This window comes from Calidris pugnax, unplaced genomic scaffold (genome assembly GCF_001431845.1).
Source record: "Calidris pugnax isolate Ruff unplaced genomic scaffold, ASM143184v1 scaffold102, whole genome shotgun sequence".
NCBI lineage: Eukaryota > Metazoa > Chordata > Aves > Charadriiformes > Scolopacidae > Calidris > Calidris pugnax.
In genome coordinates this window covers 886530-904270 of record NW_015090846.1, presented here as the reverse complement: position 1 = coordinate 904270, position 17741 = coordinate 886530, and the positions used below count along the sequence as shown (strand labels likewise).

At 58.6% G+C, this 17741-nt stretch overlaps 1 protein-coding gene across 1 annotated transcript in view; it reads right to left on the bottom strand.

The window, feature by feature from the left end:
- Positions 1–17436, bottom strand: part of HMCN2 (hemicentin 2) — a 40237-nt gene extending 22801 nt beyond the window's left edge. The window contains exons 1-33 of the mRNA XM_014942728.1: positions 17202–17436; positions 16294–16364; positions 15224–15382; positions 14760–14882; positions 13823–13994; positions 13379–13485; positions 13074–13194; positions 12715–12978; positions 12402–12546; positions 11992–12113; positions 11635–11907; positions 11386–11527; positions 10649–10776; positions 10312–10425; positions 10006–10155; positions 9106–9300; positions 8648–8743; positions 8145–8269; positions 7715–7859; positions 7462–7574; positions 7059–7215; positions 6687–6849; positions 5115–5242; positions 4857–4965; positions 4348–4517; positions 3664–3759; positions 3376–3552; positions 2921–3075; positions 2440–2563; positions 2069–2244; positions 1828–1915; positions 477–596; positions 145–306 (exon numbers count right to left, since the gene is read on the bottom strand). Of these exons, the coding sequence (XP_014798214.1) occupies positions 145–306; positions 477–596; positions 1828–1915; positions 2069–2244; positions 2440–2563; positions 2921–3075; positions 3376–3552; positions 3664–3759; positions 4348–4517; positions 4857–4965; positions 5115–5242; positions 6687–6849; positions 7059–7215; positions 7462–7574; positions 7715–7859; positions 8145–8269; positions 8648–8743; positions 9106–9300; positions 10006–10155; positions 10312–10425; positions 10649–10776; positions 11386–11527; positions 11635–11907; positions 11992–12113; positions 12402–12546; positions 12715–12978; positions 13074–13194; positions 13379–13485; positions 13823–13994; positions 14760–14882; positions 15224–15382; positions 16294–16364; positions 17202–17436 (4825 nt within the window). The remainder of the gene's footprint in view (positions 1–144; positions 307–476; positions 597–1827; positions 1916–2068; positions 2245–2439; positions 2564–2920; positions 3076–3375; positions 3553–3663; positions 3760–4347; positions 4518–4856; positions 4966–5114; positions 5243–6686; positions 6850–7058; positions 7216–7461; positions 7575–7714; positions 7860–8144; positions 8270–8647; positions 8744–9105; positions 9301–10005; positions 10156–10311; positions 10426–10648; positions 10777–11385; positions 11528–11634; positions 11908–11991; positions 12114–12401; positions 12547–12714; positions 12979–13073; positions 13195–13378; positions 13486–13822; positions 13995–14759; positions 14883–15223; positions 15383–16293; positions 16365–17201) is intronic.
- Positions 17437–17741: the final 305 nt, after the last annotated feature.

Below are 17741 nucleotides of genomic sequence, written 5' to 3'. Positions count from 1 at the left end.
GGGGAGGGGCGCAGAGCTAACCCAGCTGGCAGCAGCCTTTCCTAAACACCCAAAGGGCTGTGAACCTTTGGGTCCAGGTAGATCATGCTTTGAGAGATATCATGGCACCTTCAGCCTCTGTGTCTCTGGACCCCACTGGCTCACCGTGCACCTCCAGGTGATGCTCCTTGCTGCTGCTGCCAGCGGCATTCCTGCACTCGCAGGTGTAGATCCCCTTGTCCACCAGCTGTACCTTCTCAATGTAGAGCATCCTCCCTCCTGCAGATACCAGCTTTGGGCTCCCAGGTTGGGCAGAGAGGGGCTCACCTGCCGGGGAAGGAGACAACAGCCTCTCTCAGGTTACCATCAGGACCAGTTCCCACCCAGAAGCTGGATGCTGCCCAGCATGAAGCACTCCTTGTTCTGAGGAGACCAACATCTGTCTGGTGGGTCAACACATGTGTGGGGAGGGATGAGGCTGAGGAGCAGGACCCTACCGTCCTTCAGCCAGCTCAGGGTGGGGAAGGGGATCCCGTGGCACTCGCAGGGCAGCCTGATGGACTGCCCCTCCAGCACAGACATGGTGTGAGGCTCTGCTGAGGAGAAGGATGGCGGCACTGCAGGGGGCAAGAGGAGAGGAGCAGCTCATTAATGGCACTGGATAAGAGGAGAGGGGCAGCTCCCCTCTGGAGCTCTGTCCTGCTGGCTACACACCACCCACAGCTCCGCTGGGCTTCACACAAAGAACCAGCAAGCCTCCCCTGCACTGGCTCCATGTGGAAACAATAATCTTGAGACTCTCCAGCTATTAAGCAAATGATGCTTTTAATTGCACGTGGCCTACAGCAGAGGAGGACCAAGCATCCCGCGCCAGCCCCACAGGCAGGCCAAGCCCAGGTTGGCCAGACACAGCCTTATTAGGTAGCACTGCTCCCTGGGAAGGTTACCTAACTCTTTCCATTATCGGATGCTGTTCTCAGTTGCTCATAAATACAGCTGGCTGGAAAACGGTAACTCCTTCCCATGAGAGATATCAGTTTGTAGAAGAAAAAACCCAACACCCAGAAACCCCAGAAAAACAAAAACAGCAGAACCCAAACAATCCGCCCGAGCCAGGAGGCCAGACGTGCAAACATTTCCCTGGGAGGGGATCGCAGGAACAAGCCTGGAGCAGGAGAACTGGAATTTCTCCACTCCCTGGCTACCTGCCTGCAGGACTTCCACCAACTGGCCTCAAGCATTCCCGAGAAAAGCCAGACCCTGGCTCGGCCTCCGGCGTTGTGGACATGCTGAACGGGCCGGGAGGCTGCAAGGATGCTCGAATCGAGTGAGCAAAGGCAGCCAGTGCCCATCCCAGCAGCAGCCCAGGAACCACCACTGGCATCCTCCTGACTCAGGCAGGGGCAGAGCCAGGGAGGACAATGTCTGCAGCAGCTTCCAGGGTGCCCGAGTGCAAAGAAAGCACAGAGGAGCCTTGATGATGGCAAGGAAATCCCTTCACTTTCCTGCCCACATTTTGGAGAGGCTCTTCTTCTGCATCATCACGGAAATCTCACCCCAAGACTCAGACAAACATTGGCTTTTTTCTCCTCTGACATCCATTCTGGTGGGGATTCCCGACTACCTCCAGGTCCAGCGTCTTGCAGAACTCTAATAATTTGGGCTTAATGTTTTCCAAGCCAGTCAACTACCCCAGGTAAACATTATACATATAAATAAGTGGTATATAATATAGTATATATACTTGTGTATATATATACACACACATACACACTCTCTCTCTAAATATATTTATATAAGTGTGTGTATTTGCCCCTGATGGGCTCTTTCAGCCACAGCAGCCCTTACCCCACACGTCGAGGTTGTAGTGTCTCTCCAGGTGGCCCGGTCCATGGCACGTGTACCTGCCCGCATCCTGCAGGGCAGCTTGCCTGATCTGCCAGGGCAAGCAGAGGCACTAAGATGCTGTCCCTTCGTAGGGACAGGGTCAGGATGAGAGGTGGGAGCTGGGACACCTCCCAGGGGCAGACAGGGGGGAGACGGGGGTTCTTAAATGACCTGATTCCCCTCCCATCCTCTGAAACGTCACCTGGAGCACAGTCCCCTCCACAGACAGCTCCATGCCCGGCTTTGGTGTGAGCAAGACCCCGTCCTTCAGCCAGCGGGACCCCTGAGGGGGGACCCCAGGGACTGTGCATTCCAGTGTCACTGGGTGGTTGATGATGACAGAGATGTTCTCCTCCTCACCCATGGCGGTGAGGGGCACTGGAAAACAGATCAAAAAAGGCAACACCTTCCCTGAGCCACCCCCTTTGGTACCCTTCCCTCCCCAGGGCTGGTCCCCCACAGCCCCACACGCTTGCAAGGGGGACAACAGAATGGCCCCATAGTCCCGAGCATCACATCCAGCCCCACAGCCGCCCTGGTGGGAAGGGGCTGGGGATGCACAGGGGTACTTACACCTCACCTCGAGGGCAACCTCACATCTGTCCTCCCCCACGGCACTGCTGGCTACACACGTGTATGTCCCCGAGTCCTGGAGGCGAGCAGCAGGCAGGGACAGCACGCGCCCATCGGAGAGGATCTGTGCTCCCCCAAGGAGCAGAAAGAGCCCAGATGAGCACAAAACCAGAGAAACTCACAGGCAGCTGGTCTGCAAGCCACCATGCAGGAGCAGGGATGGGGGGCATAAGCCTGCCTTGAACCTGTCCTTGGCATGCCCCAGGTACCCTCTGCCCATCCATGCCCTTCGTGGCAGAAAAGCCCAGCTCAGAGCTGAGCAGGCCCATGCTCCCATGGACCAAACATGGGGCAGGTCTGGGCAACATTGGCCCTGCTCAGCTCCAGCAATTTGTTTTTTAAAAGTCAGAATAAGAAAAAGGAGCATCATCCTGGTGGGATGTCCCCACTGAGCCCCCCCCTCCACCAGGAGCTGTCTCACCTCTGGGCCACCGTCTGCCATGCTGGGCACTGGATTGCCATCCTTCAGCCACAGGAGCACAGGAGCTGGGGTCCCTGTAGCATCACACTCCAGTGTCACCAGGTCATTCACCATCACTGCAAGGGGACTGGGACCAGCTGTGATCCGAGGGGGCACTGAAGGAGGGAGCAAAAATATGTCACCAGGAGCAGCAGAGTGCAAAAGGGACAGGGTGGGTAGGAGACACCACGGTGTGGACCAGGCAATACTCATCCATGGGGCCGTGGTTTTCTAGGACATTATTTGGAATGAACATGGCTGGAATTGAAAACGGGGCAGAGAACAGGGGCTCTGCTAAAGCCATTTTCCAGGAATGTGTCCCAAGGCTGGGTCCCATGTACACACGAGATGCTGGAGGATGGAAGCCCCCAGCTCTCAGGCAGCCCCAGCCCTTCCCCTGCTTGGCGTGGACTCACCAGTCACCTGCAGGCTGTACCAGAGCTCGGTGACACCGGCCACGTTGGAGGCCACACAGTGGTAGCTGCCAGCGTCAGAGAGCTGGGCACGCTGGATCTCCAGGTGCTTCCCATCCCTGGAGATGGTCCAGCCTGGTCCAGCCGAGAGCTGCTCGTGCCCCTTGTACCAGGTGATGTCTGGAGGGAAGCAGGAAGCCAAGCGGTGAGGAGCTGCTACCCCAGTCACCAAGGGGACCCAGGGAAAGCCCCATGGACTTGAGCAAGAGCTGAGGGAGAGAACGGACTCACCAGGAGTAGGCAGCCCTGAAGCCAAGCACTGCAGCGACGCCGTGCCATTCTCCAGGACGACCAGGTCCACCACACTGGGCTCAATGATGGGAGGTACTGCAACCCAACACACACAGTCATTGGCTCTGTGTGGCCCAAGCCAGCTGCAGCCACACAGTGCAGTGCCGTGGGGCATGGCCAGGTTCACCAGGGGCTCTCAGCACCCACCAAGTCCTGGAAGAGCAGCAGCTGGGGGCCAGGGCTCACTCCCCGCTCTGGGAGGGGACCACATCACCACATGGTGCCACTGCTGCTCCCCAAGTTGGCTAGCAGATTTGTTACCACCCCAGTGAGATATTCATCCTTCCCAGGCAGAGATCTCCATTCCCTGCCTGATTTCACACCCAACACCTTCAGTGTCACAACCACCGATGCTGACCAAGGGGTGGTCTGGCCAGAGGGAAAACGGGGCTGGAGGTAGACCCTCCACTGGGAAGCACTCATCAAAGATGGATGCTATGGTTTACCATGGTATCAGTGGCCATCAGCTCTCAGCCCCACTGCAAAGGGCAAGATCCAATGGATTGAGCTACTGACTCTACGCCTCCCAAAAAGCAGGGCCAAGAACATCCACCCCTTTGGCCGGCCATGTTCTCGCTGACACGTGGGAGGAATAGCGGGTCTCATCCCAGATGTTGTACTCACCTTGAACCAAAACCTGCACCTCCGCCTGGGCCACCCCTGCCCTGTTGCTGCCCTGGCAGATGTAGAGCCCTTCATGACCAAGCCCCACACGGGCGATGAGCAGAGTCCCACCATCCTCGGACACCACCACACCATCCTGCTCTCCCAATGGATGCCCATCCTTCAGCCACCTGTGGGGAAGGGGACAGAAGGCAAGTCCTTGGTCTGTCCTGCCACCACCCACCCCCCATTTCTACCCAGCAAAGGAGTGGGGTGCTGGCAGCAAGGACTATCCCCTTGTCACCTGGAAAGGAGCTGGCAGTGCCCAGATCATTGGGCAGAGCAGGATCCCAGGGACATGGAGCAGGAATGGATGCCTCCCATGCTAAGGGACACCCCAAGCTGGAGGTCCTCATACCCACCCTGAGCTCCTAGTCCAATTTCTGCCACAGCTTTGCATGCTGGGCTGAAGAGCACCCCCAGGGAGCTCAGGGAAAGGTGGGCAGGACCCACCACCCTGCAGCACTCACTGGATCCGGGGTGTGGGGATGCCCATGGCACGACAGCGAATCCTCAGGGATTCATTGGCAACAGCTGTCAGGGGACTTTCTCCATCACCGATCAGCAGCTGGGGGGGAACTGGAGAGAAAGGGGACATTAGGTTGGGACCACCCTCAGACCGTGACACAGGGATGTGGGAGCAGCCAAGGCTTGGAGGGTGCAGGACCCTGGTGGTACATTAAGACCCAGAGCCCTCAGGAGGAGCATTTTAAACAGCAGACGTGAACCTTGGATGTGCAGGCTGTAGCTGAGCGAGGCGTTCCCCGCAGCATTTGTGGCCGTGCAGGTGTAGAGGCCAGTATCTGTCACCTGGGGCTTGGCCAACCGGAGGGACCCCGAAGGGAGGACACTGTAGCTTGGGGGAGAAGGAACAGGAAAGCTGGATGGAAGGAACAGCCATGTCATCCATCACCACCTATCATTCATCTCAGCTAAGGGCTGAGAGCTCACCATCATCTTGAGACAGGCAAGAGAAGGTCCCGAGGGCCACCTCCTGCACAAGGAGGATGGCAGAGCCATCTGTGGGTGCAAACCCCCTTTACTCAGCTCCTGCATGAGCTCAGCATGAGGCAGCAGCAAGAGCCACCCACCTGGGGATGAAGGGTGACGGGGCTCCCCATGGAGCACAGCCCCTGCAGCTGGAGCTGGCTGTGCACTCGCTCCCAGCACTGTTTGTGCTCCACAGACATAACATCATCTCAGCCCATGGCTGCAGATTCCTCCTCATGTGCTCCCATAAATCACCCGGGGAGGTGAGGACAAGCACATGAGATGTGGGGAGCAGCACAAGTCAACCGGCAGCAGCCACAGGAAACAAGACAAGAGCGACAAGGCAACACAGTCCCTTCAAGAAGAGCAAAACCAAGACACCTTCCTGCTTCCCCAGGCCATAGCAATCCTCAGGTGTGCAGAAAGAAATTATTAACCCTAAGATGGAGGCTCACAATTCTACAAAGACACTTCCAGCATGGTGCTAATGTACCACACAAGAAGAAAGCATGTCTTGCTTCCAAGAGGGAAGACCAAGATGCTCAAACACATATCCAACCACTCTCCAGGTTATCTCTTCCCATCAAATCAGATTAAATGACTGTCTCGTGCCTGCCATCAGCCTCAACACCATCAAAAAATGAATCTGGCCCTCCAGAAGTCCCCCACTGGAACACAGCTGTCCTACTGCAGACAAAGCCACCAGGAGCATTTCAATGCTTAAAGCCCATGAAGTCCCCCTGATGTGGGCTGCAAGGCAGCAGAGGCTGCAGCACCCCCAGCCTCCCCAGCTGCCTGTCCTCCTCCTCTCCTCCTCCAGACCTGAAAACTCCTCCTCAGTGCCCTGCAGCCACCTGGTCCAACATCTCCCACAGGGATCCACCATCTCCAGGCTTGTCCTTGGCCTCACCAGCACCGTGACAGCACAAGGCAGGAATGTGCATGAAGGCGGATGGGCGAGTGTGGCCAAGGAGCTGCACTGGAGCCGCCTTCTCTTCTCAACCCCAGCCCCATGTCCAGGGCAGGCACGCGAAGGGTTGGGAGCAGCTGCTCCATCCCAGCAGATATTTGTATGATGGACAAAAATCCTGGTGGTTCTTGGCTTTGCTCTTCAAGGAGAGCAGAGCTAATGCCACGCCTCTCGGCTGCCTCAGCTCCTGGCAAAGCATTGAGCATTGGCCACTTGGTGCAAGGGGTGCCCTTCACATCTCCCTACCAAGCAGCTGAGTCCCTTCATGGACCCAGCATCCCCCCTGAGGAAACACACAATCCCAAGAGATCATGGTCCCAGCACCCAAAATTCTTCTTACCTTGCGGTGGCAAGAGGCAGTGGCTGGGACTCCTGGGTCCACACCACCAAGGGAGGGGGAAAGCCATGAACCTCGCAGGGCAGGGTGGTCTCCTGCCCAAGCACAGCCAGGACGGTTATGGGCTCTGATGCTTGCGATCCGTTCACGCTGATCCTGGGCTTCGCTGGGTGGAGAGGAAATGTGGCTGGTGTAAGAACGTTTCAGGTGCCCCACAGCCCTCATTGCTGCTCTTCCCATCCCACAAACCCATCTGGAACCTGGCTAGGTGACCCAGGGAAGCTAGGAGAGTCCCAAGGCCATGCTCTCCCTGCCAGTCACCCTCTGGAGCTACTTTACTAGGAGCTGGTAGGAGAGCCAGTCCCAGGAACTCACTGCTGATGGAGAGCTGCACCTCCCGGCTGGAGAAGCCTGCTGCATTGGTAGCTGTGCAGAAGTAGGTTCCAGCATCCCCAGGGGAGGATGAAGGAATCAGGAGGGTCCCATCAGGGTCAAGGTGGTAGCGTGGGCTCGGTGAGATGGGCTCTGTGCCCTGCAGAACAAAGGGAAGGGAGGAAGGAAGACAACAGTGACTCTCCCATGAGCTGAGCATCCCAAGGGAAAGAAGAGGGCTCTGGACCCATCACAGGGGGCTACTCCCAGTCCCAGCTTCCCAGGGCACTTGATGCCACCACCCTGGGAAGCCACAGCCATGCTAGTGAGCTACATCCCCTCCAAACACATTACCCCACAGCCTGGCTGGCAGGAGGATGGCATCCTGCCTGTTCTCGTCACCTACCTTTGCCCAGGTGACAGTAGGGGGGGGCACGCCGGTGGCATTGCACCTCAGGGTGACATCCGCTCCCTCAGTGGCGGTGACAAGGACAGGGCCAAGCTCAATGCTGGGAGGAACTGAGAAGGAAGAGAAGCACCTCATCCTGCATGGCCAGGACCATGCCTACTAAAGAGAGCAGTGCTTTGCTGCTTAAGACCAGAGGGCATCCGTTCCTCATACATCCCAGAGCAGGGACACCAGGCACCCTGCTGCTCACCGTGGATGACCAGGGACACATCCTGCCTGTGTGAGCCGAGGGCATTGGTCACCTCACACGTGTACCTCCCCGCGTCCCCCTGAGACACCTGGTCCATGTGCAGGCTCCCGTCAGTCTGGATGGAGTAGTGGCCACTTGGAGCTACCTGGGCATGGGCAGAGAGCAGAAAGCAGGCCAGACCAAGGGGTCAGACATCACCGTGTCACTGCGTCTTTTGGGGAAATATCTAGAAATCAATCCTTGAGCAGTAGGAATGCCCTGATGCAGTGATGAACCCGCGTTACCCTCCCAACCCAAATTGTCCCCTGGCATCTTCCACCAGCAGCTTCAGCCCCAGGTGGTTGGGGCACCCATCCTGCAGCAAAGCCCCTGCCACAGGGCTGTGCTCGCAGCTGCCCACCCACCATCACGGTGGGTGCAGAAGCCTCACCGGCTGCCCATCCTTCAGCCATCGGCGGGCAGGGAACGGCCTCCCAGCCAGGATGACACAGGGCAGTGACACGGGCTGGCCGGGGAGTGCACGGACCACAGGGGATGCCAGAGCTATTTCTGGGGCTGCTTGAAAGAAGGGAAAGGGAAACAATATTAATTGGAGACAAACTGGCTGAGAATGCTCAGGAGAACAGATCTGGATTGCTTCTCTTCCAAGATCCAGACATTGGCTCAGCACCAGCCGGCTCCGACATTCAGCCCCCCCACCCCGCCCCACTAATTTGGGGATATTCATCTACAGTTTGGGTTCAAGTGCGTGTCAGTGCACTAAGCCAAAGAGGAGGAAGGGCATTATCCAGACCCTGCACTGGGGTGGGATTTGCTGGGCATTCACCACGGCCAGCCCAGGAGCAGACGTGGCTGCTGCTCCCTCACCCCCAGCACAGCCGGTGCTGGCCACAGCCAGGACCAACACACCAACAAAAGCACGTAAAAGCAAACCCTGTCCGGTGACCACGAGCTTGACCTCCGCTTGGATTTTCCCAAACTCGTTCTGGGCTTTGCAGATGTACACGGCTTGGTCATCCAGCGAGGCGCCTGGAGCACAGCAGGGAGAAACATGAGCTTGGTGGGGCTGGAGAACCCCGAGCAAGCTCCAGGATGGGGTGACACCACCTTCCCCAGCCCCACCACCACCTCTGAAGGGGGAGAAACCCCACAGCGCTGGAGGCTTGTGGGCTGTTACAGCACAGCTCAGCTTGCACAAGTAAAAAGTGCAAATAAACCCACCATGTCGATGGTTTATTACTGCAAAAAGAGAGGGCACCAGGGGGAACTCCCCTGCTGGGACACCAGCCTGCAGCAGGCTGGGGGGAGAGCACCCAGGGTGACACCCGGGTGGGATGCCCATGTGTGCCCTCCATCACGCCAACACACACTTGCACACTCAGCACTCTTACTGTTGATGAGGAGCTCGGCAGCCTCCAGCTGGCTGGAAACACCAGGCATCCCATGCCAGCCCACCATGGGCTTCCCATCCTGCCGGGACCAGGTGACCCGTGGCCGGGGAGAGCCCTGGACACGGCACAGCAGGCTCACGCTGTCCCCAACCTCCACCTCCACGTCCCCCAGGGGCTCAGGAAAGTGTGGGGCAGCTGGAGGAGAGAGCAGGGGGGAAGGGGCTCAGGCAGGTCCAACACCCCCATGTCCCCATAACCAGGGTGCACAGCCCAGCCCAGAGAAGAGACGGGGCTGCAAAACCCACAAGATGGGTAATCCTGAAGAGTTATGAGATTGACTTAAAGTGTGTGGTGTTTTTCCAAAGCTGTCATAGCCACTGCAGTTTCCATCCCTTCCAGTTACACTCAGCAATCCCCTGGCTCAGGAAAACCTCTTGCACTTTTCCACCATTAACTGCTTCAAGTCCCACTGTCCCCAACTCAGAACCTTCTCTCCTTTTCCTCTCCAGGCTCTCCCATCCCTCCTACCTCTGATGGGAAGCCCTGAGCAATGTCTGGTTGGGGTACATGGATTTCCAGACATGCAGAAGACAGCCTCCGCCTTATCCCCCTAATTGCATTTGGACCCCCAGTCTTGCCCCAAGTCATTGTGTCCCTTGCAATAACATCTGCACCAGCCTTCTGCCACTACCTGAGCATCTTCCCTTCTCCTGACCCTTGGAAATCCCACCAGGCTTCAGCCTGCTTGGACTGAGCACTGACACCCCCACGTCGGGAAACCCGGGAGCTGGGGGCACGAGGAGCCTTGGGAAGCAGCAACGGGGAGCTGAGCCAGGCGGGAGTGAGGTGGAGATAGGCTGGAGCACTCGGTGGCAACCAAAAGGAGAGGCAGAGACTTACACCCCACGTCCAGCACGGTGACATTGAAGGTGACGCCAGCCTCGCCGAGAGCTTCGCAGACGTACTGCCCCGCGTCCTCCTCCTGCACCGCCTGCAGCCGCAGGACGGCACGCTGCGTGCCAGGTGGGAACGCCGCCACCGCCTGCTCCCCTGCCCCGAGAGACCCCCCCACATCAGCACCCCGAGTGCCCCCGGGGGTCCCTCCTGCTGTCGGTCCGGGGACCCCACGTGTGACATCCCTGCAGGGTGGCAGAGGACCCCCGGTGCACGGAGGGAGTGCGTTCCCTAGGTCTGGTCCAGTCTCACCTTTGTACCAGGCGATGTGGGGTGGGGGCACCCCCGAAACCCAGCACTCCAGGGTCACATCTTCTCCCACCAGTGCCCTCAGGCTGGGTGTCACGGCCAGGATGGCAGGAGGCTCTGTGCCGTGGGGAGAAACACAGCTTTGGTGACTCCTTGCAGTGCAACGCCATTCACCCCCAGGGCTCCCCACAGCCTGGGGAGCTGCCCCCCAACACCCTCCATGGCAGACAGCCCCATCCCATAGCTCCCACGCCACAAGGTCTGGATATTAAATCCCTCCTGCGGCAGCTCTGAGCCGGGGAGCTTCCCAGGATGCTGCCAGCTGGTGGGGAGCGGGTACCGGAGAACTCCAGGGTGATGACTTGCTCATCCCAGCCCAGGGCACTGCTGGCGTAGCAGCTGTAATTCCCTGCATCCTCCGGGAGGGCAGCCCTGATGTGCAGGGTACCCCGAGCATCCGTGAAAACCCTGCGGCAAAGGGAGAGAGAGAGAGAGAGAGGGAGAAACGAGTCCTGTGAAAATAGGCCGATGAAAAATGAGTTTAAGTAAGTGGGCTTAAAGCCATCCTGCACACGTGGTGAGCACCGGGCATTTGATAGATGCAGGTGAGCACTTAAAGCCAGCTCCATCTGCTGCTGTGGGGAAGGACATTGCTTTGAACCAGGGAAAAGTATTGAGAATTGGGCTTCTTCATCTCTAAAGTAGAAAAAAACAACCTTCCCCAGAGTCCACTCCAGCACTCACAGCCTGACAGCCAAAAAGCAGAAGAAATTAAGGGGAAGCACAAGGAGTATTTTGAGGCTTGAGCGCACACCGGGTGTGCAAAGCATCTCAAGTCCCCCTCAGTGGGGATGGTGACCTGGATAAGGCAGGATGGCTTAAAAATAATGTATGAAATGAATGGCAGCAGCAAGCCAACCATCTCAGTGCATGAGTTGGGGTTATTGCAATGCCTTCCTCTTCTCAGAGCCATGGGCAACCCCGAGCCCCTCTCCTTCAGCCCGTCCATCCCTGCGAGGGGAGCACCATCCCCAGCAGGACAGGGGGGATGAAGGCACCCCAGTCCTCACGGGTTACCTCTCATCCTGCTCCACGTCCCAGCCCCAGCGCTTCCAGGTGGTGTGGGGCCGGGGATGGCCCCCAGCCGTGCAGTTCAGCCGCAGCTCCTGGTCCCTGCTGAAACGCTGGGGGCTGGAGTCGACCTTCACCCACGGCGCCTCTGCATGGCACAGGGTTGGAGAAGGGTTCATCTCTTGGTGCCACCAGCCTGCCACCCATGGGACAGGGCATCACCCAGGCCAGGGTCCCACACGGGGCAGAGCCTACCCTGGATGAAGAGCCAGAGGGAGGCGGTGGCAGTGCCGTGGGCGCTGTGTGCCACACACTCGTACAAGCCCCCGTCCCCCGGCTGCACGCGGCTGATCTCCAGCGAGTGGTTCTGCAGAAGCCTGGTCCGGCCGTCCCCGGGCTGTGCCGCCTTCCCATCCCAGCTCCACGTCAGGTTGTAGGGTACGGCACTCAGAACCGGGCAGGACATGACCACGTCTTGACCCGGTGAAGCCATGATGTTGCCCGGGACCATGAGACGTGGTGGTGGCTCTGCAAACACAGCACGTTGGGGTGAAACGAGCCCATGCCCAGCTCCCGGAGACCCTCAAGAGGCTTGGCACGAGCAATCCCCACCTGAGACAGAGACGTAGGCACGAGCCCGTGTCACCCCGACTTTGCTTGTGGCTGTGCACTCATAAAACCCTTCATCACTCTTGGACACCACAGGGATCAACCAGCTGATGTTCCCCCAGCTCCTACAAAAAGGGAAATTACATGGTCACCCCCACCCCATGCCACCACTCTGATCCAAACCCCTGGGACCCTTTTTCATCCAAGCCAGGCAAACGGATGTACCCCCACTGCCCAGAGCATCACACGGGCACATCTCTTGGGATTTCCTTCTGCTGCCTTGGGATGCTCAGGACTTGCAGGCACCCAGCCAGCACACAGCATCCCCCTGCCTGGGGGGGACACAGCTCAGGGGGCTGTTACTATCCACACAGGTCCATCATGGAGCCCACTGGGCCAAACCAGACGCTCACCTGAAGACCTGCTCATCCCCAAGCTTCCTCCTACCACGGCTGAGATGCAGGCGGAAAGGGACCTCACTCTGTGCAGAGCAGGAGATCAGCTGTGGTTCATGGTTGTAAGCCTGGATCTTGCTGGAGATGTTCACTTTGGGTAGACCTGGAAGTGGTTGGGGACATGCACATGTATGACACTCCTCAGGAGCTCAACAAGAGCTGCACTGGGAAGTAGAATAAAAAAATATATCAAAGCAGAAACCAAAGCAGAGGCAGGGCTGGAGCCTCTGGTCCCTTCTCAGCACCTTTGGGGTGCATGGGCACCACTCACTGGGGACCACGCTGGTGTAGGTGACCCCGGAGAGGCGGTGCAGAGGGTGGCCCTGGGCATCTTCACCCTTCACCTTCAGCAGAAAGTCACCCGGGGGGACGTGGAGCGGTGAGCCCACCCAGAGCTGCCCCGAGGAGGTGTTGGAGAGGGGTCGCATGGGCAGCGAGAGGAGAACGTGGCCAGAGGTGTTGAAGAGCTCGACCTCCTGCAAGTGCCCAGGTGGCTTCAGACCGGTGCAATTCACCACCACGGAGATGGGCAGACCTGGAGAGAGAGAAGGGAAAAAACAAGCCATCCGGGTTCCTGGCTGCAAGAAGCCCAGTCACAGCATCCACTCCCCTGGGCAGCACTAGCCTCACCCTGCACCGGCCGCTCCCCGGGCTGGCCAGCATCAAAATCTGGCTGGGTGGAGAAGCTGGCTTGAAAATTAATGTTGCTGATGCCCGTGATCCTCAGCGAGTGGCGGCCGCTGCTCTGGGTCTGGAAGGGGAGCAAGAGGCTTGTGCCAAGAGCAGGGGATGGGAGAGGCAGCAGCCAGCCCCTTCCAGCCCGCCCAGGCATCCTCTGCCTGGTTGGAGGTGGATGGGGGAAAGCCCACTCCTGGCAAAGCTAAATGTCCATCAGGGGATGGGTAGGGGACGTGCAGGGTCTGCCACCAGCCTACCGTGACCGACCACATCCCTGGCTCGTGGGGCTCCATGCCCACCACCATGGCTGAGTTGGGGATGCTGAGCAGTTCCTTCAGGCCTTGGCCTTTCTCAAGGACCTTTCCTGCAACAGCAAGTGAACCTCTGGGATGGGCAACCAGGATCCATCTCCTGATCCCAGCAGCCATCCAGGATCCCCCTTCTCAGGGCTCATCACAGCTGAGAGCCCACCACAGCTCTCACAGCCAGGGCAGCAGAAAAAATCCTCCTAAAACCAGGGGCAAAGCCAGCCCAGGAGGAGAGTAGGGCAGATGCACTCAGTGATTAATTGCAGCTCATTGCTTTTCTATTTGTTTTCAGCACAGGGTTTGGGGATCCCCAGGCCTACAGCCCTGACCTGAGGGCTCTCCAGGAGGCAAAGCTTCACCCCCCCAACCCACTCCCCTCCTCTGGGCTCCTACCTGCTGGATCCCGGACCTCGATCCCTGGAGCGGGACCACTCAAGGAGATGGTGACCTCCTTCAGGCTAGGGTCAAAGGGGACAGGCCACGTGTGCTCCCCACCATCCTCATGGTCCGTGGACAGTAAGTGGACTTTGGCGGCCTGGATGGCCTCTTCCACCCACTTCAGCACCTGGGGACACATGGGGGGCAGATTAATGCAGATTCCCCCTTGCCATTTTGGGAGCAGGGTGTCAAAATCTCAGGCACAAATGGTGCCCGGGTGAGTGACCAGCTCTAGCCAGGTCTGGTGGGTGCCAGCATGAGGGTGGCACGGGGATGGTGGGCAGGAGCTGATGGCCCTGGCTGAGCCCCACCTTGCTACGAGCAGGTGCAAAAGGAATTGGGTATTTTGGTGTAATTGTTATTGCCAGGTGGCTCCTGCTCAGCTGCTCAGGGTGGTCACATTATTACCCCCCAGCTCACTCATGGTAATAGAAAACCTTTAATCACACAACTGCTGGAGGCTGGGTAGGGGCTGTTGCTGGGGGTCTGCTGCCAGATCACAAGCACTTTGATCTTCCTCATATCTCCGAGATTTCACGCCTGTCAGGATCTTCATGGACAGGGACAGGCAGAAGGTCTACTCTCCCTGTGGCCAGACCACCCACCCTATTGCCAGGGTGCTGAGCAACAGGAGCCCCCCAGCTTCATCCTCAGCCCCAGCAAACACCTCCCCTCCGCAGGGGCAGACAAGTTGGCTCATCCCAAGGATAACACGAGCAGCCCAGCAGCAAACCCAAGAACAACCAGCCTTCTCCAGCCCTCCCTTCGGTTTCAGGCTGAAGCAGGGCTCCCAGAGCAATCTGGAGGTGCACAAGGACTCGCCCAAGGAAAATAAAAGAGCAGCCAAGCTGGGCTGGACCACTCACACTGTGGTCACCCTGTCCCTGCTCACCTCTGTCACCTGCTGCTTGTCCAGGTGGAAGATCTGCCCGGAGCTGGTGGCAGCGATCCGCTCGTACACGCGGTACCCGGGGTGGCTCCTGTCCCCGCAGTCCCCCGTCAGCACAAACACCACCTGCCACAGCAATGCTCCCCGTAGCATCACACACAGCCAGGGGCGTGTGTCTGAGTGTCTGTCCATCCCAGGGAGGGAGAGCAGCCACATCAAACAACCCCCAGTACATCAAACCAGCCCAGGGGATGCAAAATTCACCCCACTACCAGACAGCATAGGGGGGGTTTATTTGTAGCAATGCTCCCCGTAGCATCACACACAGCCAGGGGTGTGTGTCTGTCCATCCCAGGGAGGGGGCACAGCCACATCAACCAACCCCCAGTACCTCAAACCAGCCCAGGGGATGCAAAATTCACCCCACTACCAGACAGCATAGGGGGGGTTTATTTGTTGCAGCTCACCTGGGTCTGCTTGTGCTGCAGCAGCCGCAGCAGGTCCTCCTGCTGCTCATAGTCCTTGGCCCGAGCATCCGAGAAGACGTAGACAAAAGAGCCAGGGTGGGAGACCTCCACGGCCAGCCTGATGGCTCCCACACTCATCTCTGGGCAGTCCCCCCCGCCCTGCAGCACACAGGGAGGGATGTGGCACAGGGAGCCACCCAGTGCTCAGCCCTTTCTTCCCTGCTGGGCTCCTGGCAGGATCCCTCCCAGGGTCTGCTCATGGGGAGGAATGGCACCAGCTTGCTGGAGTCAGCCCAAGAGCAGCACGACGGTATCTCATCAGGAACAGGCAGGATCACAAGGACCCATCCCCATCTCAACCACCAATGATGCCTAAACCACCCGTTTGGGGACCCAGACTCACAGAAGCCCCTGGCTTCCCACCAACACCCTTAGTGGGCACGTTCATGCCCACCCCAGCTCGTTACCCCCCACATGGCAGCAGGACCAGCCACCACGGGCAAGCGCAGAGGCACAGGGAGGACCAGCTCCTGCTTCCATGGGCTTTGCACCCCCAAGGGCTGTGAAATGATTTGCAGCCGCAGCTTTACACCTCCCACCAAAAACACAGCTGCATCCAGGGGGAAGCGCCACAGGGATTTTAGCAATGCACGGGAGGCAGGGATGGATAAAGCATGATTAAATTCCCGGGGAGCGTTTCAGCTGGCAGAATGCAGCTGAAATAGTTTTAAAAAAATAAATAAATTCAAAAACTCAAGCCATTTTCAAACAGCACTTAGAGAGGAAGAGATTTTTTTGTTTCCATGGGGAGCGTGCAAACTCTCCCAGGGAAAGCATTCCCACTCCGGGCCAAGAGCCGTGGACTGGGAGCTCTCTGCTCCATCACAGGGGCCTGGGGCTCAGCACCAGTGTTAACCCCCCCCTGCACTCCCACCCTGGTGAGGTCAGCCCCAAGCCCCTGCCACATTCCCGGGGGACTCCAGGGAGCAGGGATTGCTCCTGGGACCCATCACCGTGCAGGAACGCAGGGCAAGGCTTCCCATCAAAACCACAGGGCTGAAGACGCCTACCTGGACGTGGAGCTCCCGCAGGCGCCGCTGGAAGAGCCGGGGGTCCCCAGTGAGGGTGACAGGTCCCACCTCTGCAAGGACACCAGCACCACCACCTCAGCCTCCCCGACCACCAGCACCAGCCTCCTCCAGTGCCACACTGCCAGCACCCCCGAGCACCCATCCCAGCTGAAATACCCTCAAAGGGCCCATAGGAGATGAGGTTAAGCATCTTCTCTGGCTTGTCACCAGGAGAGACATGGATTTGGACACGCTGGCCCCGTGCCACAGCCTGCCCTGGGACAGCTCTCGGCTAGGGTGAGCTGCAAACTGATGCAGAAACCCATTTACTACCCTCTGCCTCCTTCCCTCCAACAATTTTCATTCAAACTCAGTGTTTCTGCTGAAAATAAAAGCTCGGCCCCGCTCTCCTTGTAGGGGGTTGGAGCTCTTTTGGAAAGGAGCTGCTATTTCTGGGACAGAAAGAAATGATTCTGGTGCTGCAGTACGCTACCAAAACCTCCCAGGGAGCGGTGCTTTTATTGAGGAAACTTGAAAATAAGCCGTGGGCTTGTACAGAAATGCCCCCCCCACGACTAGACCTGGGAGATGGGAACAGGCTGGAAGTCAAAAAGCCCCAAAAGAGTGGGTGCCAGCATCACTGGGATTAATCCAGTGAGAACCAGCTTGTCCTGTTGTCCCCAGGGCAGCCTGGGGACGGGAGTCCCTGCCCAGCACCATGCCCTTGAGCTGCAGCTCACCCCGTGCTGCCCTCCCCATCACAGCAGTCGTTAAAAAGAGGGAGAAGGGACAGTGCAGGCACTTGGAAAGTACATGTTTCAGCCCCAAACCCAGCCAGAACCGCACCCCAGCTCCCCGCAGCCCCGTCCCCTGGTGGGACACGTGCCCTCACCCTGTCCCAGCCATACCTGGGTCGTGGAAGGGGACCAGCACGTAGTTGCTGATGGGCTTCGTGCTCCTGCTGAGTGTCCTCTCCAGGATGCGCGAGGCCCCGTCCATCACCTGGACCAAGTCGTCGTACATGGAGCCGGTGACATCGAAGACAAAGGCTAGGGTGGCCCCCCCTGTGCCGGGGGGGGGCTCAGCAAGACTGGGCACCAGCAGCAGCCATAGACCCAAAAACACCCCTCCGTGGGGTGACATCGTGGGGGGAGACCCTCAGATGCTGGGGACACCCCTTCTGTCCTCACCCCAGCTCCTTCACCCAGACCCCTGGGGCTCTGTCCCCACACCAGGGAGGGACACAGGGATCCAAGGAGTCAGACACGGTGGGGACAGAGCAGGGACACCGAGCCACCCGCAGCTGTGGACCTGCTCCTCCAGCACTCAACTTCTGGGAGGGAAGGAGGGAGGGAGAACAGGACTTTTGGAGCCAGCGGCGTGGCAGGGAGGTGGGTGGGAGCTGGAGGAAGCTGGGATGGGGACGCAGGGATTGGGAAGCAGGTCCT